Genomic DNA, 23333 nt, shown 5'->3' with positions numbered 1-23333 from the left:
CCCCCCCCAAGTCCACCGACACCTGGGTCTTAAATAAATGAAATTATATATTAAAAAATAAAATAAAAAAGCCACTTGTAAGAAGAACAAGAGTCCACGTATGATTGCCTATTTGTGTTCATTTAAAAAAAAAAAAAATCCTCCCAATAACAAAACCTCAACCCGGCTCGTGGCCCGGGCCCGTGCCCGTCTCCCTCACTCGCTGTCCCTCTATAATAAAAAAGATGACACATTGCCAGCAAAACATCAGCTTCTTTATTCTCCTGTGAATTATGGTGACACCACTCACTCACTAGGCTGAGAAAAGCACTACCACTCTACTACCTCACTACTATGATGTCTTCCTTAACCAAAAAAAAAAAAACACTACTATGTTGTCTTGAGAGTTGAGAGACATGGCCCTGTGGGCTAATAGTGGTTTGGGTTTGGCATCCAATGTAGCTTTCAGCCTTTGTGTCAAGTTGAACTTTTAATCTTTTCTACAGAATTCCACTTTTCTTCTCCTTATCCACATAGTCAGGAATAGGTCACTGCCCATATTGGGCCAGTATGAAGCACAAATTCATAAACAAAGTAACAAAATACCTTTTAAAAGATACTACCAAATCTGTACTGTTATCATTAATTATATATCTAATACACTTTGAACCATGTTTATACGTCTTGTTTAGTGTTTAAATTACAAGGTGGGTGAAGCTACTCAATATGGATCAAAATATGGATCCAATATGGACCCGAGACAGATTAATACAAGGCGACCCATATCATATGAGCATCGCCGAGTTGCCGACACCTATAATAACCCTGGTGCTGTCCAGCTTTGGCCCTTGTAAGTTGTAAGTAATATTCCAAAACAAAGAAGAAAGGGTCAACTTGTGATTAGTGTGATGCTGAAAGCGGATCCCCCTCCTTTGCTCCTATTTGTGTCTGACAATTATGCTTCTCCTACTAACTACTACAATAAATAACTGCCATTTTTGTTTTCTTTCGTTTTTTGTCTCCATCGATCTCTGTATTTGTTTTCATCCTTGCTGGCTGATCGTGGGTCCCTGTCTGGCTGGGACCCAATGTGGGGTTTCAAAAAAAAAAAACCTTTTGTATTATGAGGTGATAAATTTTGCCCACGTGGCAAACAAGTGTCATGTAGGCATGTTGAGTCCCATAACTTTTCTGTTATTTTCTAGGACAAAATCCGACCCACAATCGTAAGGATCGGGTTATATCGAGGTTATATCGAGGTTGAATGAGAATCAGTCCAAGGTGTGCTTAGTGGGAATCGAACTTAGAACGTCCAAGTTTACGATTCGAACCAAATCCATTACTCACCAACTATACTATTCCCTTGGGTTATTGTCTATCTATTTCAATTACAAAGTAAGTATCATAAATACAATATATATATATATATATATATATAGATATATTTTAGATTTATTCAGGTAATCGGGATGATAAGCATAAGGAATGAAAAATTATCAAATTGTCTCACATACCATTGACAAGGTCATCTAAACTAGGAAATGGATTGAACAAACCGTTTCCCTGGACAGAGAGAAGTAGCTGCAAGTTACGTCGAAAGAATGATTGAAAAAACGACAAACATCATGCCTGCCAGACAAAGCCAAAAATATATATATTGATATGCTAAGGAGGTGTCGACTGCAACACCAATATTCATGATAATCAATTGTAATGATAAAGACCTCTTTCTATAAATAAATAAGAGAAGATGTAAATGACCTTTCAAGTGTCAATGTGTTGAGTTACCAATTAATATCGGGTTATATCAAGAATCTGTTGAGTCTCTACCTTTTTACATTTGTCATGGATGATTTAATCAGGAATATTCAAGGAGAGGTCTCGTGGTATATGCCTTTTGCAGATGATATTGTTTTGATCGATGAAACAGTATCAGAGATTAATCATAAATTAAAACTATGAAGATATACTTTGGAATCGAAAGATCTCAAGATAAATAGAATGAAGACGGAATATATGAGATGTAGCTTTAGTCGATTCGAGGATTGATAGCGAGGAAATGAAAATTGAGGGAAGAGAAATCCTACAAAGTGACTGTTTCAGATATCTGAACTCTACATTAAACAAAGAAGGGGAGATTGATGATGATGTTTCTCACATGATTAAAGTAGGATGGATGAAATGGAGAGGGGAGTCTGGAGTGTTATGAGATCGACATATTCTTCTAAAGCTTAAGGAAAAATTCTACAAGACTGCCATAAGAACAACTATAATGTATGGTGCAGAATGTTGGGAGTCAAAAAGCGTAACATAGATAAGTTGAGTGTGGCCGAGATGATGATGTTGAGATGGATGTGCGACAAAACCCTAAGAGATAGAATAAGAAATGACCAGATTAGATCAGATTTGGGAGTTGCCCCAATTCAAGATAAGCTCATAAAATATCGATTAAGATGGTTTGGCCATGTCCAAAGGAGGTCCTTAGATGCCCCAGTATGGAGGAATGACCATATGCATATGTATGGAACTAAAAGGGCTAAGGGTAGGAAAAAATGACCATTGACGAATTAGTTAGAAGAGACATGCAAAAGTTAAGTCTTCACCCTAGTATGGCATCTAACAGGACTGTCTAGAGAGCCAGGATCCGAATTTCCGATTGTTCATGAGTGGGATGCCCCAAAGAATTTTTTTTTTTTTTTCAATACCTGCAGATCCATGTAATCGACCCCATGTAGTTGGGATAAGGCTAATCTTTGTTGTTATTGTTGTTGTTGATGAAGACCTTTCAAGTTTCGGGACCAATAATAAACTATTATAGCACACTAATGATGTGTGAAAAAATGGTATCTTACATTAGAAGATAGTGAGATAATTTCATGTGGGAAAGAGAGAAAAAAGCACGATGATGCTACCTTAATATGCCCTAGTGGTTCAAAAAAACCTTTTGCCAATTGTTGAGAATCTTGTCTTTAACATAATAGACAATAATCATTGCAAAGACCGTCAAGCAATCTAATGCAATATGTACAACTATTGATACTCATATATTTAGACACATCAATTCTACTAACACATAATGTAAAAGTTGATAACAATTTGAACAGAATGTCCAGTCCTATCCCAACGACTCACAATTTTAAATATAACAACCCAACACCCAATTATATCAATGCAAATCAATTGCTATTTAAACTGTTACACTAGATTTAATGGATATATACAAATCCAAATAAACAATTTAACTCTAATTAAAAGCTTTGCGGAATACAACCCTTGCTAATGGAACCCATTTTACATTCTCTCTCCTATTATAAAAAATTGTAGAGTCTTTGCACAATGGCACGTTACAACAAACTTATAGGGTAACATGTTAAGTGATGTGAATCTAATCTTAATATTGTAAAATTCGGTGCTCTCACCTGTCATACCGTTTGTCCCTCTCTTGTTGTTTTCTTTTTCTTAGCTTAGTTGTACACTTCTCCACTCATCACACTCTCGAAAAACTACATATGGTCCTTGTACCCAAATAGTTAAATACAAAGAGGGGTGAAATAACCATTTAATCTCCATGAAAGATGAAATTTTTATCTTTATTGATGCTTTGACATGCACAATGTCAGATGAATTCGAGTGCAAGAATGAGACAACGAACACGTTCAATTCATTGAATAAAAAGGAGGAAAGTGTGTTTCCGATCAAGTGAAATTCACAGATGAAAAGGCACCTAAATAATATTGATCCTTGTGTTTAAGGAACCCTCTAGCATAGATCATTTAACAATACTATATATAGAATGAATATAATTAAAAAAACTATTATATAAACGGCGGAGTTGGGGAAAAGAGAGAGAGAGAACGAAACATAATACGCCTGGAGCTTAAGGAGCCAAGGATATGAAATGCTTAATTTCCCCACCACCTACTCATATGCAATATGAGAAATGGGTTTTTTTGTTTTTTTGTTTTTTTGTTTTTTTTGAAGGTGAGTTGAAAAGGCTGGATGTGAATGTGCTGTTGTTAGAGGAAAAATGAGTCAAAATGGAAGTAGTTTATTGGTATTATTCTGTGTGTTAATACGGTACGTGATGACATATTATTCACAATAAATCCAACACCATCGACAGAGAGGCACACAACCATAGAGTGGGAGTGCGTGTATCTATCTAAGATTCTAATGACAGAGCATAAATTATTATTATTATTATTATTATTATTATTATTAGTACCAAAGACTTATGAGTGGATACTAAACTAATTATAAATAGAATTTAGAAGATTACCAACAAAAAAAATAAGTAGAATTTTGAAACCCTATTGTTCCGTACTTCTTTGTTTGTGAAGACTTTGACCTAATGAGAGAGATCCCAAATGGTTCAAATGTAACAGTGTGGTCCAGTGTATATGTGAGGATCGGCTGATGCCCAATTAATGAACTCACTAGAAGTGAAAAATGCTTCAAGTTGCTACCATGGTTTGACAAATCAATTAGCCTCTCATTGACCTATATAGGTGTAAAAATAAGGGGAAAATTATCTGACCCGTATCGATATTGTTATTGATAGAGACCGATCCATAACAATATCATCAAATAGGTTTCAATACCATGAACTTAAATCATGTTGCAATTTTCTTTCTTTTCTTTTCTTTTTCTTTTTATTTTATTTTATTTTATTTTATTTTTTGGGTATTGTTAGGATGTTGGGATTGGTGGTCTAGTTAAGGGATTTGAATAAGTCACACGTTCCAATTTCTATTTCTAGTATCTAGGAGTTCCAGATCTTTTCGTTTTCCTTTTTTTTTTTTTTTTTTTGGAGAAGGAAAATACAAAATTTCAAGACAAGGAGGATCTTCTGTTGAGAAAGGGCCTATTTACAATAAAAGCAGATGGATTAAGCCACCAAGTGCGAGATAAGGAAAACTTTGAAGCACCAGAAGCTAGAAAGTATGCTTCTCTAACCTGAGATCTAGGAACATAACAGAACTTTACATTTATGAAATTTAAAACTAAAGTCCAAATGTCATCAACTATTGAGCAAACCGCCCAATTCATGGATGAAAAAAGGCAATTCAGAACCCTAATAATAAGTACCTTGCAGTAATTTAAAAGGAAAAAAAAAAAAAACCAGGTTCAAAATGCCCAAACTACGAGCAAGAAGTAGGGAATTCCGGCAGGCTTCAGCCTCCATAACAGACACTGAGAATCCAAAGCTAACTTTACATTTTTCTGCCAAGAAACTCTTTCCTCTATCATAGAAGATGACTCCTATTCCTCTTTTGTTCGGTTTTCTTTATTGGTGGAGGGTTATTTTTTTGAATTATGTTGTTCTTGTTTGATTTATAAAGGAATCCAAGCATGTTCTTGCATCTTTCCCAAAAAAAAAAAGAAAGGAACAAGCTAAAACTAAATGGGGGAAAACATTGAATGGTCACCTGGAAACTTAAAAGGTGGCACCTAGTGTCGCGTCCCAAACGTCATTATGGACAACCCCTTAAAATACAATTTTCATCCATAGTATATATATATATATATACATATATATTTGTATTATTAGAATCAAGTATGTATTAATTAATTTGAAGATCGGCATGCTTGGTTGTTTTCCCTTTGTGCAATGATAAATTATGGTATGAAACTAATTCTCCATTTGGGAGCATGATCCACCCTAATAGTCCTTGTGTCTATTCTTCTATATAATTCAAGGGGTATGATTGTCTTTTCACATAAGAAAAAAAAAACACATGAAAAGATTGGTGTAAGCAACACTCAATGGTATAATGCTTTTTTTTTTTTATGACAATTACTGAAAATTCATAAGCTTATGTGTAAGCACTATCTATTATTATTATTATTATTATTTGAAAAAATAGTAAATATATGTATCTTAGACAATTGTGTTTCAAGTTATCAATTAAGTCCAAATAATTTTCGATAAGTTTGATTACAAAAGAAGGGAACTGAGGCTTGTTAAGCCAAAAAAGAAATTAACTCCTTGAAATGAACTCTTGAATATTTGTAGGGAAAATGATTTATGTAGAACTATAGGGATGCTTCAAAAGAGATGGAATAAAATGACCACCGGACTACATGAAATGTGTTCATGACGTCCCATCTAATGTTTCCACATACTCTCTCCCATGAGTAGGGTTACTTTTGCCCATATTTGTACAATAATATATACCACCAACTTTTAACAATATACAATAATCATCAAGATGACAAAAATATCTTTTCTAAAGAAGAGAGAGGATAACACATTTTGGGCATCGCTCCCCCTTTAACACCCATAGTCCATGTTGACCCATAACCACTTGGACATATGCCACATGGTAAGACGGTAATCCAACAATTTAGAAAAAAAAAACACAAAAAACAAGATGAAAGACAGAAATTCAAAAAATAAAGCGCCAAAATCCGTTAGATCATCATAATATTCACTCACTTCATAATATTCACCCAAAAAACAGTATAGACAAAACCTGAACTATAAAGAAAGGAAGAGCTTGGAAAGTGGGGCACCGCGTTAATTTGAGACATTAAAAAATCAGTTTCTAATATAGACTTGTGACTGTTGTTGTGTTGAGGAGGATTTTTTTTCCACCATTTTATTTCCCACTGACGAGTGATGACACATGAAGGTGTGACCAAGCAGACGGAAGCATGACATGTGTTGTCCCAATTAGAAGACAGGAGAATATGAATGCAGAAGTGTCAGAGCTAAGCAAAATTGAGTAGATACATACACCTCGTTCACCGTGAAAGACCAAAACCCCACCCACCCCACCCAATACTTCTTTTTTTTTTTATTTGGGAGTTGCGATTTGTATCATCGGAGTTAGAGCCCAGGCTCCCACAAGATTCCAGAAAACTACTACATCTTGATGAGAGAAAGTGAAGGGTCCCCATTTTATCTGCAACCTCCCCTTCTCGGCTCCTCGGGTTTCTCTACATGCGCGCCTAGATGCTGCACAGCATAAGCCATAAATTAAATAGACGACCCAAGGACCAAGGCGCCTTCATGAAAAACTGACTCCATGTTATACTCTTTGAATCCCGCGCAAAGGAGCCGACTGTACGTATCTCAAAAATCTGCCAGACGCATCCTCCATCCCAATAAAAAAAACGTACAGAATATCCCTGCATGCAAACACCATTTCATCAGACTTCTAATCCTCTTCCTCAGTTAACGCCGTCACAACAATCTTGATGGATGACAACCATTACATCACTCGATGGCCGTTGCGTTTCCGGTGCTCTTGCGCTCCCCCCGATCCGACTCTTACGCTTTGGAGACTTGGACGGTGTAACAATTATATCATCAAGGGGAGGAGTTCCACTAAAAAACCCCACTTAGGAAACTTTGGTTGTGTGCAAAACAATGCACTAAATCAGTGCTGGTTTGTTCAACCTTTGTGTAGATTCCTCGCTCACCATAACCAGACTCACCCTCCCGTTCCATCTGTATGCACCAAATCTATCTTCAATTTGAACCTGATAGTTTGGTCAATTAGCCGAACGACACTTTCTGCTACTCCGACAGAAATATTACAAAACTTAAAACCTTAATTACAAAAATGATCAGCAAGAGCCATCTATTACCTGTTTCAGTCAATCATCATAAGGCTCCAGACCAGCACACAAGCAAGCAGTAAACCCATTAATTCAAGGCAGGAATTCAAATACTGCATATTCTGCACATCATATGGCTCACAAGGCTGAACATACAATCGATCACAGCAATACAATGGGGAAAATAAAGAAATCAATCAATCAAAAAGGGCTGTTCGCCCCTCTCGTACATGAAGGACACAACACACAAATATATGAGGGATTACACAACACATAATTATACGAGGGATCATAAAGAGAGATGACAAAATTAATCCCACATAATACCAAAACGGGGCAGCTAACAGAAGAGAATTCCTGAGAACATCAACAAAGAATTGTGTAATGATACGGAAGGCATTACAAATTATTCTCACCAACGAAAAATGGAAACCTGTTTTTTTCTTACTTTGGGTCTCACAAGCACAACCATGTTACATGGTAAGCACATTACAACTCTTGCCAACAATAATTCCTATCAAGCAATTGAGGATCTGATAAAACACAAGGTCCAACCTACCATGGGAAGTCAAAATGTTCAGAGTTAATGAAAATTTTAGCCAAACACTGAAATGGTATTTGTGGCTACTACATTCAGAGTGACACTAACAAGAAACATAAAACAAATGTACATCACCACCACTCCAACTAAAATCAAGAACCAAAACCTCAATTACCAAAATTTCTTGGTCAAGGCTAGATTTTATATATATATATATATATATATATATATTTGCAAAGACAAAAAAATATATAAATTAACATCAAAAATGATATGAAACAGCTTCTTCTCAGGCCAGTTCATACACCAGGAGCCATTTATATAAGGGGTTGAGATGGGAAGAGGCAATGGCACGACCCCACAGAATACAGTCAAGGTACCAGAGCATGTTGATAACCAATCTCATAGTGTCTGGGCAACATAACATAGGTCCTTTCCAGCAGTTAAATATCTACAAAAGGAAAACTGATCTGCAGAGGCCATCTCACCCAGAACAATTTCAAGGAACAAACAGCTTCCAGAAGCCGACTGATTCTTGCACAGTTACAGTTGGTACAGTGGAGGGGTGGTGGTCAGAGGTTATAAACATACGGAAGGAACTCCCTTGACTGCCCATCCCCCAAGAAACATTAGAAAGAATCCTCTTGGAGCTAGCTGGCACTCATCCTCAGAGCTGGGGAGGAAACAAGAAAAGGAAGACAACAGTGCCATGAAAATCATTTCAGTGAAAGCATGGAATCTCAAAACATTTACAGGTATTACAGCAAATGATACATTTTCTCTTCACAGTAAAAAGCACAACATATGTGAGGGAGTGAACTTTGATACTCGAGTTAAAAAGAAAAAACCACAAACAGAGAGAAACCCCCACATATGCCTGGGCTTTGTAATTCAAGGTGTAAACCAGCCTTGTGTGTCTCAGCACACACAATCTGAAACATCGTCACCACCAACATTCTCATGTTTTCATGGGAAGGGAATATGAGCTCACCAGCATTCATAAATTGGAGGATTTTTCTCAGAGCTCTCCTACTGCCATGAGGGTTGTTTGTAGCTGAAACTCTCCGGATTCCATCCTCCTTCAGGCTCCTTCCTCTTCAGCATTCCACCAGCTGCCTGGTACATTCTAACTTGATCTTCAGCTAGGGCCTGGGAGCTGGCAACTGAAAGTTGCCGTGATGCTGATGGTATCCTGTCATCTCTCCCTTCCATATCTGTAGCTCCTGGACCTGCATTCAAATCTAGACCCTGCCTTCCCCACTTCCGACTGCTTTCAGCCCCCGTGTTGGAAACACTATCAGGAAGGCTTATCACATAGGGCCTCGGATAATGAGAAGAGACTGCACCTGTAGGTCCCACTAGCTGTGAAGGTACAGCAGGGAAGCAAATTCCACCACCAGGTGAAGAATCTACATATGTTGTTGAGCCACCAGAAAAAGTCGTCGAAGGTAAAGGGAAACTAGTGCCGAAAGGGAATCCTGGATACGGGAATGGGGCAGCCAGAGAAAAAGCTACCGCAGGCGATGAAGATAACACTGATCCTCTGTACACATCAGGCCCAAAAGTGGTGCCAGCAGTAGGTGGTCCTAAGATCCGTTGTGCCCCACCAGTAGCAACAATTGGGTAAGGCTGCTCCCCTCTATCAGGCAAGATCGATGGAATGGCTACAGCAGGATAAGAGTTGCCCGGAGGAAACCATGAAAGATTTCCCAGCTCTGCATTGTTCATCCTGAGTCCAGCAACAGGTGGTAGAAATGGCACATTACTCTTGGAATGCTGGAGACGAGTTACTGGTTCTGCACCCACCTCATCAAGTCCTGGCCCATTATTCAAATCAAAGTCTCTCAACACATTGACCCCACCATTAGGTAGTCCACTAGATGATGATGGCCTAACTGGCATAACAGGGACTTCTACCTTACGACTGGTACTCGCCGAGAATTGCCCATTCTCAGTACCTTCATCAACCCTGTTCAAGTCAAGGTCAAGTCCTCCAGCACTCCGGCCAGGTCCGGATGAAGTCCCAAACATCTGACAATGTCCCAAATCTCGATTATTAGCAGGCCCAGACCCAGACACCCTCTCTTGAGCAGAACTTTGAGAAGCCATGTCCTCAACAAGTCTCTCATCCGGAACATTCAAGTCAATATCCAGTGGAGGCCGAGCTTGTTTGCTGGCATTCATATCATGGAGGATGTCAGTTGTACTGAGATGCATCTCCAGAACCTTCCTAGGTTCAGCTGGTCGAAATGCACTAGTAGCAGCTGAACCTTTCCACCCAAGCTCACCTTTACTCTTCAATAGGTTTTCAGGAGGGACAAATGGCCCTTTATTAGGAGCAGCAACGGTAACTTGAGCAGGAACACCGCTTGCTATGGAGGGAACAGAGAAAGGCAGATGGCTAGGGAGATGAATGGCAGAAGTAACTGGCTCACTTTGGCTCCCTTCATCCACAGGAAATCCTTCATTCAAATCAAAATCCAACTTAGCAGCCACATCTGATCCAGCTGGGACAGATGAAGCTGCTTCTGCCGTGGACATACATGCTTCCACAGCATCTGCTTCAGGGCTAGTCAACTTTGATACAGCTGCCTTCAAGCCTTGCTCATTTTCTCCATCAACAGGTAATGGGGACAACTCTTCATTGGGAGCTGATCCAGCAGAAAGTTTCTCAAGATTCTCTCTCTTTTCAGATGCCTCCTCATTACCTTCATTTCTATGATTTGTAACAACTGAACCTACTCCAGCTCCACCTCGATCGTCAAAAGGAACATTACTTGCTTGCTCCTTTCTTTGGCTCTCACTCTGCTCAACATAATTCCCCAAGTCCATGTCATCAGGCTTCTCACCCTGAATCTCATTGTCGGGAGCCATACCATTACCAGAACCAGAGGGCAGCCCCACATCCTTGCCACTGACCTCTACAAACCCAGAGTCTGAACCAGCAAGTGGCTTCTGCTCGGCTGCAATGCCCGCATTAAACCCTTCATGCACATGATTCTGGTTCTCACCATCAAAATCCACCACTGGACAAGATGGTGACTCATCAATGGATTCCTTCTCAACTTTTGTAACAGAAACTGTATTGTCAATGTTGCATGCATCAATTACAGAACCACGAACAAAATTAGATGCCGCTATTATACTACTACTAGCAATCTTTTCTTCCGCATGATCAACCATCTTCTTTTCATCCAACAGGGGACTCCTAACCATTGGTTTTGTATCTGGGAGAGCATCATTAGCCCCAGGAACAGCCGACTTATTCCTCTCTCGTAGTTGGTTGACTCCACCCTCTGCGCCATCTTCTCTTGATTCTAGAGTGTGCATGGCAACGGAAGCAGCAACTATATTGTCATCAGGTCCTCCATCGGATTTCAAGCAGTCTCCACTTTGCTGCAACCCTTTACTGGACACTTGAAGCAGCTCAGTTCGTTCCCCTATTGCCTTATCTCCAGAACATGTGATTTTACTGGTTCCTGAAGAAAAAATTATAATAAAAAAAAAAAAAATTCAAGGTAAATATATGGTTTATTCAATCTTACTCAACAGAGGACACAGATATATTACCTTGCTTCTCAGTTTCACCATCTGCAGCCTCATCAGGCTGACCTTGGCTTCGAGGTCCAGCATCTTCATGAGATAATCTCAGTATGGCATCATTACTAGTATACGAATCCTCTTGTACAGGTGAGCTTCTCCGAGGAGAACTAACAGGTGAAACCAGATCAGATTTTGACATCTCTCCAGTGGCCACACTGGCAAGCAAATTCATTCCAACATCGTCCCCAACCATAGATGCACTAGCCTCAGAGTATTTGACACAGCTTTCAATCAAAGCATTTATGGAGCTGAAAGAAGCCTCGTTCAATTTCCCAGATTTGGGATCATTTCCTGATAATGAGCAGGTAGCTTTAGATGCATCTGTTGTTTTAGCAATCTGATCAGAATTCCTGCTACGATCTTCATCAGGAACCGGAGCAGGTGACCCATCTCCCTCATCAGATGCAATGACTCCGTCTTTTACATCATTACTCTGCCATGATTCTGTATTCACATCTGCCACGGTATTAGCCCGACAAGCATCAGTCTTCCCCTTCACTTTACGATCAGAGTGGTCATGCTTCTCAGAGTGCCCGGGAGAAGAAGCTCTACTAACCATGATGGAAGTATCATCAAAAGTACCTCCACTGGCACTTCTTGCAGGGCTACGGCCAGGGTTTGGAAGCCTGACAATCAGCCTGTGGCCACTTACATGATCAGCATTAGGCGTATCAGTTGCTCTTTCACATGTTAGTCCAGAATGTGATATCTTTTCAGATGAGGCATTCCTGTTAATGGAGCTGCATTTTCCCACTGCCGTTTCCTTTTGAACTCCAGAGACAGCTGATCCTAGAAAACCATTACTTGATTTCCGATGTCGGGAAGCAGCACCAGAGGTTTTATTCACACTTATAGACCCAGCAGTGGAGCTCCTTGCATCCTCCCTACAAGAGGAACCAACAGTTTTAGCATGATCACTTGAACAAGACTGGCTATTGTTCTGAGATTGACTTGAACTGCTACTCTTTTCCTCCTTTATCGTTGACAGAGGTGGATCTGAGGCACCACCACTAACTGCCATTTTGCAATGAAAATCCTTTGAACCAGAAGCCACCGGAGCAGGTAATGATGTTGACAATTTCACAGATCCAGGTGATGCCGATGTTGACTTGGAAACAGCATCTCCATGGCCAAGCTTAACTTGTGCTGATTTAGAAGCAGAAGGCTGTGTAAGGGAGCTCTTCACAGCAACATCAGAAGACCCTCCTGTGCGTCTGCTTCCTCCATGAGAAACTTCTGAAAAACCTGGCTTGCTATGCCATGAAACAGCCTGGCTTGACCCAGATTTCGCATCAATGAATTTCATTTCTACCTCAACACGTTTCTTCCACGTGTCAACTAAACTCCTAGATTTCTTCTGGATTTCCAAGTTTTTATGACTACGCAAATGATTCACAGACTTGCCAACATTACAGGTCTGCAGAGCATGAAGATTCACGGGTAACCTATCAAGCGCACGAAGCAAAGCCAAAAGCAACTCTTCAACTGATTTTTCACCTTCCTTGGGGCTGCTACCATCTCCGATCTTCCCTTTATGCACCTCTTGGAGCCATTCATCCAATACAGGCAGACCCTTGAGCTGCACAAAGCGGTTGAGGCAATCAAACTTATCAGTGGCTGCTATCACATCTGCAAGCATTATTCGAGCAGCCAAATCTATCTTTTTCTCAGCTCTATCAGGCTGCATAAGCTGAACAAATTTCTCAACCCCTTCGAAGTCAACAAGACCTCCTTTGTCGGTTATTTTGGCAATCTCCGATTTTAACATGTTCTCAGGTCTACAATGACCTGAATCCCCATCATCTGTTTTTGAAGAACGTTCTCGTTTGATGGGCTCGGAGCCCAGATCACCCCTTTCCCTCTTCTTTCCCTTTCCTTGAGATGGCAATGAGGTGGCACTATTCTGTACACTATCTGAACCAGGCTTTATTGTCGGTGTTGATGTCGGACCATTCAATGGTTTTGGAGAACGCCCTCCTGACTGCACTGCTGCATGCATTTCTAGTCGTGTTTTGTCTAGTAGCTGATCTACTTCTTCCTGTCGCTCCTATAGAAAAAAAAATATTATAGGAACTACAACTCTAATCAGGACAGCAATCAAAATATACCAGAAGCAGCACTGAAACGAAAACATACAAAGCGTAAAGCATACATTGATATAATCTTGATCAGTTAGCCACCATAAGCACTTGTTCGCAATGTCATAAACTCGCCTGCAAACAAATGAGGATATCCCTGAAGGAAGTTCAACACCTTTACGAAGGAATGCAACTTTACACGGATGGAGTAACGATGCAGCAGGTATCTCATCCTTGTGAAAAGAATAGAACACTTCGTTTGGTGCAGCTTCCAGCAGAATGCCTTTGCCAAGCTTTACTTCAGCAGGTCGGTAAAGCCAATTTACACCTAACTTAAGATTATTCTCTTTGCCTGATGTCAACCAACGAATTATACCAATGAAAGGTGGTGATTCTTGCGGGGGCTTGAAAAGTGCACAGTCACCAACACTAATCTTGCGTCCATCCTACAAAACAGAAGAAACTTCAGTGCAAGTAAAATAAGTAGAACGGATACAAACAGAGAATAGAACGAAACTACAATTTCAAAAATAAAAACCAAAGAAGATGTGATTGTGGCCAGAAGATAAACTGGCAGTTGGATCATTAGGAATAGAAAACTAAATCATAACTAGGATAACCATTGGAATGGCCAAACCATCAGCTATCTCATATAAAAAGCACATAAAATTTCACTGATAACCACAAACTCGGGTATTCAGACTCCAGAGGGCTCCTAAGAATACAAAATTTAAAAGGATGAATAGGGGAGGCTAATCGAACTACTTATCTGCAAATGACCCGCTAATATTTTTTCCCTTTACCCCCTCCTAACAAACATTTCATACAAACTTCCAAATTGATGGCATCTTTTCTGTCACCAATCAGGATCTTAACCTGACAATAACACATTTACGATTGCAATTAAAGCAAATATCCCTACCAAGCAACTGACTCACAATTAGCCTTAGGTGCCTCTGACTTGGAAGGAAATCAAAAATATTAAATAATACCAAAATTTAATGAAACATTTAAGACAAAATTTGTTAGGACATAAACAAGCACAAGTGCAGCAACCAAAAGGTTAAAAACTGTTACTACGATCATAAATTTTGGATGCGTAGCCACACTTTAATAAAACCTAACTGCAATTAGATCTGACCAGGCAGTAGGTGACGAAGATTCAGATAAGTTTTGAGTTAAAAAGAAATCAAAAAATAGCAACTCCATACAGGATATTCATTTCATATCATAAAGGCTCAACTGGATGGCAATAGTAAAGTGGGAAAAAAAAAATTAACGATAGAGAAATAATGTTCAGCAAAAATACTAAGAAAAAAGAAGGTTACTGGCAAAAGACACCAACAAAATGAGAAACTTATCGAAAGCAATATAAGAGGTATTGATGTGCAAATAGGAACAAAAACAAAGAAGACAAAAGGTTTGGGGAATGAAATAACCATATACAAAACGAAAATCCTCTTCCAAATTTTCAAACCAATAAGCTAATGTTTTTAGTGCTTTCAATAGTACAAACAAGATTTGTACATTAATTCCAAATGCAGACGATAGTACAAACGAGATTTGTCATAAAAAAAATAAGCTTTCATTCTCAGATCAGACATGAAAGCAATCTAGTTCGGTTAACAGTGCAAACTGCAAATAGAGACATCTAAATAAAATCTCTACTGATATCTAACTGTCCAACTCTCAGTTAATAAATCCTGAATTCTACTGGGTTTTCTACCCAAAACAACATCCATAGCATAGCACAGCTAAAATGCATACCAAATATGTAACGCAAGAAAAGCATGCAATGTCTTTGATACAGAAGCCAGCTACACTTTTTTTACTGACAACAGATAAAAATTTTAAAGGTGAACATACTTCACTCGGTTACAAAAACTCGATAAAAATGCTTTTATGACAAAAAGAAGTCAAGGTAGTAGTCAAAATTAGGCCTGAAGAGGCACATAAAATGAAACTGCATTTAAAAAAGAAAGAAATTATTAATGCATCCAAAATTGTCATGCAATATCTTTGATACAGAAACCAGCAATACTTTTTTTATTGGCAAAAGATGAAACTTTTTATTGATAAAAAATGCACTCAGTTAAAAAAAAAAAACCCCCCCGATAAAGAATGTGCTTTTATGACAAAAAAGAAGTTGCAGTACTTAAATTTAGGTCCGAAGAGGCCCATTAAATGAAACTGCATTAAAAAAGAAATAAAGAACGAAATTATTATAAAGAAGAAAAAACTTTTATTAAGCAAGATAATTTCCAGCACTCTTTTAACTCCACCAAATTCAAAACATATAAGTTCCTTAGGACTGAAGTTTTTCTACTGTTTCCTCTTTTAAGAGAAAACCATGTGGTGAAACTCTTTTTACATCTTAAATCCAAGACCATTGGTTCATTAGATTATTGAAATACCAATACTGGAGGAAACGCTCCTCCAAACATATTTGAAAAAACAAAAGGTAAGACACAAATAAAGATAGATTATTAAGCAATGAAAATCACAGATACAATTTGAAGTTCCAGCAATTGCAGAATTCCTTGCATCCTAGAAACTTTGGAGGAACATTAAATGATAAGGACAAATCATTCGTGGCAGAGTTCCACAACATACAAAGACCCAATAAACAAACTGAGTGGTTATTGGCAATGCTCCAGTTTGTTTAAGCAACAATATCACTGAGAGTATACTAAATGGATGGGCTAGTTCTTGCATAAGCCAAGCAACACGTGTTACTAATGAAAAGAAAAGGAAGCTCAATAACATATGATGTGACAATTGGATTATATATATATATATATATATCACCTCCAAGCATTATATTCAATCTAGAAAAATAAAAAAGAGTGGCATTTTCACTCAAGATAAATGATCCTGCAACAGGAAGCTAGCATATCGAAGAACAATTTTTTTGTAAGCAATTTAAATACAAAAGAATCCTAAGGAAAAAGAACTCTATTTTTTCTTGGTTCACCAATCAAATAAGAAAAGTTAGCAGACATATCCGCTTAATTCTAATAAAAAAAAAAACCAACGGTAGGTTTTACAACGAGATTCTCATATAGACTAGCAAAATTATCAGAAAGAACATTGGAAGCAAATATTAGCTCTAAAGATCCCACCAAAGAGCTTACCAACCAACGTAAGTAATGATAAGTAATGTTCATTTTCTTAACAGATTGTCAGCAACCTCTTTTCAAACTTAGTAATGCAATGTTACCAGATTCACTTTGATGAAATCAAAGTTACAGTACAGCTCGACCCAAAAGAGCAAGAGCAATCAAAACACTTCAATAATCTAAGAATAAGCAAGAGGCTGTACAGTCCTGTAAATCCGGTTCAGAACTATCAACCAATAAGAATACAGAAACACAACCCAGAATTTGTTATCATGTTCTGAGCTGAACCAAAAAAACAGAACAATAATCAAATCAAAACTCCCATTTTCCCCAACATACAGAACCGCATACTACAAAAAAAGATATAGTAACAACTAACAAAAACACCACCCCCCCCCCCCCCCCCCCCCAAAAAAAAAAAGAGGGAAAAATTAAAAATAACAAAAAGTGCAGCGAAAGTTGAAAACACCACCATCGACTACAACTCCTAATAAATAGCAAGTCTACCGAACCAATTCCCAATCTTTCCTTGTTGTCCACCAAAAACACAGAGGATGGGCATAAAGGGAGACAGGTAAGAGAACTCTGAATTCCATAAGCAACAGCATGCACAGATAATCTATAGCTCCCGAAAGTCAGGTTCTTTTGTCACCCCGATGCCTACCTTCACAAAGCCCCAACAAAAGAACACCAGTCGATTTATATCAACAATCGGAACAAAGACGAATACCCAAAAAACACATAAGGGTGGATACCTTGCAGAAGGAATCAGCGGTTGATGTAGTTATAGAATCAGAAGCTACAGTCGTCGTACCAAGCGCGGGGACCGGCCACATGTGCCGCCTCCTTTTCCTCTCTTCACCTTCCCGCCCATGCATAGCCTTGCATCTTCGCCGATTTTTGTTTCGATCCCACCTTCGTCCCGAACGAGAAACATCAATACCGCCGTAATTCCACCGCCCGATCCAAGAAACCCTAGAATCGTCCAATAATTAGAGCAGCAGGAAGCCCTAGATCCAATCCAGAGCTTGTATTACCATCTCCAAGCCTTCCCCAAAAACGGAAACCCTAATTTCCGCCCCTGTGACGCCTCGAAACAAGGGAATTCCAATATTAGGGCTCAATTCGTCCACGGCAGAGATTCATTCATCGATCGAATTGATGCTACTAAGTTCAGATCCACGTCGACAGCACCGCTGATTTCGCTCGCGATCTAAACAGAGAGAAATAAGGAGGTAGAGGTGAGGGTGGAGAGAGAGAGAGAGAAACCCTGGTAAAACAAACGAAATGGTTTTATGAGAGACCACGCCAGACGGCAAAGCGAAGGGTGTACTTGGTACCGCAGCACGGGCAGTTCGGGTAGGTCGGGCAAGAGAGAACCACCCTACATTGTTTTCATACGTACATCGTACCCCTTTTTATTTATTATTATTATGATTATTATTATAATCTTTTTCCCTAAAATGCCCACTATTTCCTGCGTATGCTATGCACTAACATACGCCTAAAGTGGGACAGGGCGGTCAATTTATATATTTGTAAGGGGAGCTCCAAGTTTCCATTCTCAAATCTCAACCCCTCGTGAGTCGCATGACTCGCAACCGGACGTACCGCCTCCTTAATCTCAATAGGGGTCACCACACGCCACTTACCGGTCATCGCATGGAATACGTAGGATGAAGCTTCAATTCGACACCTACGTGGTCTGCTGACGTGGTAGGACTAAACAATATATCCAATAAGAAATACGAAAGTGAATAAATAAATACTATTCTCCATGCCACTCGTGTATTAACAATGCAATATATCATGAAGGGGTCTATGAAAAAAAAATTATGAAGGGGAGAGTTTTCTATTTAGGACTGTGGCCTTTACATCAACATGATAGCCAATGAGAACACATATGAAATAATCAAATTTAGACCTGAGAGGCAGGCATTTCATTCACTCTTGAGTCAGTCCAAGACAACATCTAGACACAATGAACATTTCTCTATTATGATTTAGGAAGAAAGAATAACACTCACTAAAGTGTGTGTCCACGTTTAGACACAATTGATGCGAAAAGACCGCACTACCTTGCGTTGAAGATATTTGTATATATCCTCTCTTGATCATATTGGCATATATCAAACATTGTTTTATGAAATATTTAATTTTTGCATTAATTATAAGAACAAATAAAACAATCTTATAAAAAATACAACAAAATTGCTCTCTTTGCCATATTTCCCGTCTTACATTTTCCCCTAATAGGTTTAGATATCGTATGACATGACCCTTTTTTCTACCCAAAAAAAAAAAATACGTGAACCTTTTTCAAATTGGGATCTAATTTCTAAGTTTGGCATTTGAAAAGCTCTTGGCTAGTAATGTGGGAAGTTTTGTAAAGATAATATAATATTTTAAAAAGGAGGGTTAGGTATGGGATTTGCAACGCTTTTGTATATGTAATATATAATAAAGAATAAGAATAAAAATAAAAATTACCTGATCATGTGGTTACTGCACTAGATCTTCAACCAGTGGAACTACATAGAGAAGAATCCAACCAAAAGCAAGGGGGTGTCTTCCAGGGCTTCCTGTGTCAGTGGGTGGAGGGTTCAACCGAAAAATATTAGTATTTTTCCTCAATTTTGTATTAGTCCGACCAATTTCAGTTTTTACAGAATTTCAATACAGCTTTTTAGAACCATTTCAATCAACCCAACCGGTTTGGACTGAAATTTGACACAACTACTTGTCATCAAAGGCCGTCTCCACAGGTGGGGCAGATGCTTCTCACCACCGGTCTGTAAAGCAAATTGTACGAATTTGGTTAACTAAGGAGGAGCATCGCTGGTTATGGTCAATGAGAAATCAACGGGTTTGCCTGTGGCTGGTGAGAGGTACCCTTTATTACGACCTTCACATATATGGTGGGTATATGTCATTTCGAAGTACAAAGGTGACGGGCATCAAGGGATTTCAAGTACGATGGGTCTTGGGACCAGGGTCTCAGTAATGGAATCCGAATCGGATTGGAATTGAAATTGAAATTGAAATTGAAATTGACATCGACCCGATCAAAATCCAATCCGGATCTCAATTGTGGGTTTTTTTTTAAACCAGTTTGGGATCCACATGTGATGGAGTTTCTTCGACTATGATATGACACAAATGACTCAAATTGGTAGTAATAGTAACGTAGTAGAATTGGCTTTTGAAACCCAAAAAATAGAGGATGGATTAATGGACCATACCATTACCATATAAGGGCTCTCACATATATGGCCAAACCAATCACATGAGAGAAATATTACCATTAGTGATCAACAGTCAAACTCAACTATAAACGTATACACCCATTCCAACCTTTTATAGTTTATCTACCCATTTACTATCTTCTTTAGTTTACCTTACTGTAGGTGGGTACGAACTACTTACATTTATGAATTCATAAAAATCTAAGATGTACTTCTAGGAGTTGGGATTCCGATTCTCAAACATGTTATGTGTTTGTGAGGGGGAAAGACTGAACAGTACTGTTTTTGTAAGCATGTTATGTGTTTGCACCAATCCATCCATCTTTCCTTTTAAAATGATACAAACAAAAAAATCAAAATTTGTAGGACAATCTACATTACCAAATTTGATGCATTTGCTGAAATACTTCAAATTTTCTAATCTGATTGTGTGTGTGTACACATGCTGACGTGTGTTCACTAGGCCTAACCAAGTATGTTCTAAATAAGTTGGAATCGATTAGATTATGCTCAAACCCTAAAAAGTTGTGTGTGTTCATTGGTCCAATCAAGTATGTTATGAGTCAGTCATAATTGGTTAAATTACACTTAAACCCTAAAAAGCCTCATTTGATTGCTTGATTCTGAATGTAAGGAATCAAGATCACACTTGATCAATTTATTTTAATTCGAAACAATTAATTCATCGATTCCAATTTTTAAATCCATGGTGTAGTCTATTGGGTTCATGGATTCCGTTTGTTACCAATTGCAACGTATTAAACATTAGACAAATGACACATTATGGGGTCCTGTAGGCTGAAAACCAACAAATACATTATTTGAGTTAACACTAGGTGGCCTGATCTGGACCGGACTGGACCAGACCATACCAGACCAAAACTCCTTATTTGGGTGCTTACCATAATTAGTCCGTTTTGAGTGAAGGTCATTGCAGATGGTGGTTGGGTAGAACTGGAAGGAGTAGTTGTGTTTGGAAGCTTGGAGTCATGGTAAAGAATTAAGAGATGGTATGAACTATCATAGGCGGATGACCTCATACACATGGCCTTGCCTGTCTTTTTTTTATGACAAGGAGATGGAAGAGAAGATAGGTGAGTTTGTTTGTGGTTTGTTCATCTATAGACTTCCTTGAAATCACGTCTTTGTCAATAGAAATTAGTTTGTTGACAAAACCCCGCCCGTCTATATCAATCTCTTTAATCAATTAGCTTATCATGTATTTTTTATTGAGCCTTAATTTTCATGATAATGATTGACTGACTAGTACATGCCAAGAAAGGGAGAAAAAAGGGAAAATGGGTAAAAGAACTCTACCACTGGCTTAGGTACATGCCAACAGTTGCGATCGATGATAAGCATCTTCAACACAATATAACAGTCTTTTTACACCTATTGTGCTAGGTTTTGATGGTTTAATCCATATCTAAATTGCCGCAATGGTAGACTTGACAATTTCCCTACTCTAACTTTCTAGATACATATAGACCTTGAAGTATTTCATTGGCATATCAAACTTTAATTTGAACATGATTGGTTATACAAGTGTTAATCAGTTCGTTTGGTCTGATTTTGTACTAATAACTAGACAAATTAAAACCAAACTATTAAACCTAAGAACATGGAACAACATAAGGGTAAAAATGTTATAAATAAATCTTTATTTTATTAAGAAAAGATAAATCTATTCAATATGATGGCTGATACAAATCAATACGAGTCAACATACAACACCTATCATTTTTGTTTCTAAATATACTCATCTTTATCCTTATAATGGTAGAAGATGAGACAGGTATTAGAGGCTGACTCGTCCGACCAAGTCATCTTACGAGCAGCGATCCTATCTTTTAGAAACTTATACCTTTTGGCAGCTGGCTTTCGTTTAGCCTTTTGGATCTCATGATTCCCATCCCCCATTCGTAATTGGAGGTTTAACTTGTAGGTTGGACTGCCACGGGCTCACGTGACCTACACCACTCTACAGACTCTACACCATCTTACAGTGCGGGATTTTCACATTACATAGTGAATTACAACGCAGAGGTTACGGTTGCAGGGCAGCGCCGCAGCAGCCATGGCTATGGATTCGAGCTACGGCGAAGAATTCGCAGTTGGCTGCTTTCTTTCCATTAAGACCACGTTGGGGGACGAGTTTGAGGGTCAAATCATCACCTTCGATAGGCTTTCCAACATTCTAGTTCTTCATATCCTTTGCTCTGGCAGTCTTTGCTATCAAATCTCTATTTGTGTTTTCCTTTTATTCTCCTATTTTTATTTCTATTCACTGAAATTCTTCACCTGGGTCTTTGTTTTTTTTTATCATATATGCGATTGAATTCCTTATCGTAGTTTGATCAGCACAAGAAGATTCGAAAATGGGCCCTCGTCGAAACATTCGGCTTTTGAAGGCGAACTATATTAAAGAATTCAACCTAATGGGTCAAGCTGAGGATCCTCTTGATCTTAAGAAATGTTATCTCGATCTTGCGAGTCTTCAAGCAAGGGAGGAGGCTGCTATAAGGTGATCGGATTTGAAGATGCTAGTTTTGGTTATTTTGTCTCTTTTCCCCCAATAAATCTTGAAGAGGTGAATTGCAGGCAAGCAGAGATAGAGGCCGAGAGGATTGGGATTGGGGTTACCAGTGAGGCCCAGAGCGTTTTTGATGCGTTGTCTAAGACGTAAGTGTGATGCCCTTTTTGGTTTCATGTTGCAATTTTCATTTTTTTGGATAAATTACATCTCTTGCGAGGAAGAAAGAGCAAATTAGACATAAGAGATACGTAATAATACATAGAAGTACAACAACAAGCTGGCCCTCCTCAAAAGGCCGGTCCCTTTACCCCAACCCAAGACAAACTATGAGCTCCAATTTACATCTCACAGAGGTATATAATCCCCAAAACAGTGCCTAACTACCCCTTGCTTAGCCAAATTATCAGCAACCTCATGTGTACTTCTTCGCCCAACAAGACTCAATATCAACTGGGGCTTTTAGTTGCTGAATTGACCTTGCTTATATCTCAATTTTAGGAATCTTTAATTTGAGCCTTGTTCATCAAAGTAAAGCATTTTTCATTCCAAAAGACAATAATTCTATAGACTTTACATTCCCAATTGCATGATGCCATTGTTCTTTAACATCTGTAAGTTGCATTGTTGCTCCTGAACACCTTAAATTAAGTTAAACAATACCTCCCC

The 23333-nt window shown here is 38.6% G+C and overlaps 2 protein-coding genes across 9 annotated transcripts in view; one reads left to right on the top strand and one right to left on the bottom strand.

Moving 5' to 3' along the window:
• Positions 1 to 6367: 6367 nt before the first annotated feature.
• Positions 6368 to 18185, bottom strand: LOC122077207. Of its 8 annotated transcripts, none has more exons than XR_006139712.1 (6): positions 17642 to 18185; positions 13842 to 14213; positions 11657 to 13736; positions 9078 to 11565; positions 7195 to 7667; positions 6368 to 7113 (listed from the first exon to the last, which is right to left on the bottom strand). XR_006139712.1 is itself a non-coding variant. In XM_042643071.1 (5 exons), the coding sequence occupies exons 1-4, from the start codon at positions 17762 to 17764 to the stop codon at positions 9116 to 9118; spliced, it is 5025 nt and encodes a 1674-aa protein (XP_042499005.1). In that variant the 5' UTR covers positions 17765 to 18185; the 3' UTR covers positions 6368 to 7667; positions 9078 to 9115. The 8 variants fall into 8 exon arrangements, 4 of the variants coding, with proteins under 4 accessions (XP_042499005.1, XP_042499004.1, XP_042499006.1 ...); XR_006139711.1 differs by having other exon boundaries at positions 7201 to 7667; XR_006139709.1 differs by having other exon boundaries at positions 6368 to 7467; positions 7576 to 7667.
• Positions 18186 to 22000: 3815 nt separating this feature from the next.
• LOC122075530 (protein LSM12 homolog) overlaps positions 22001 to 23333 on the top strand; it is a 3103-nt gene continuing 1770 nt past the window's right edge. The window contains exons 1-3 of the mRNA XM_042640591.1: positions 22001 to 22338; positions 22496 to 22655; positions 22733 to 22813. Of these exons, the coding sequence (XP_042496525.1) occupies positions 22209 to 22338; positions 22496 to 22655; positions 22733 to 22813 (371 nt within the window). The 5' untranslated portion in view covers positions 22001 to 22208. The remainder of the gene's footprint in view (positions 22339 to 22495; positions 22656 to 22732; positions 22814 to 23333) is intronic.

This window comes from Macadamia integrifolia, chromosome 4 (assembly GCF_013358625.1).
Source record: "Macadamia integrifolia cultivar HAES 741 chromosome 4, SCU_Mint_v3, whole genome shotgun sequence".
In the NCBI taxonomy this organism is placed as follows: Eukaryota; Viridiplantae; Streptophyta; class Magnoliopsida; order Proteales; family Proteaceae; genus Macadamia; species Macadamia integrifolia.
The sequence above is the reverse complement of the archived record's forward strand: the minus strand, read 5'-3'. Positions and strand labels throughout refer to the sequence as shown.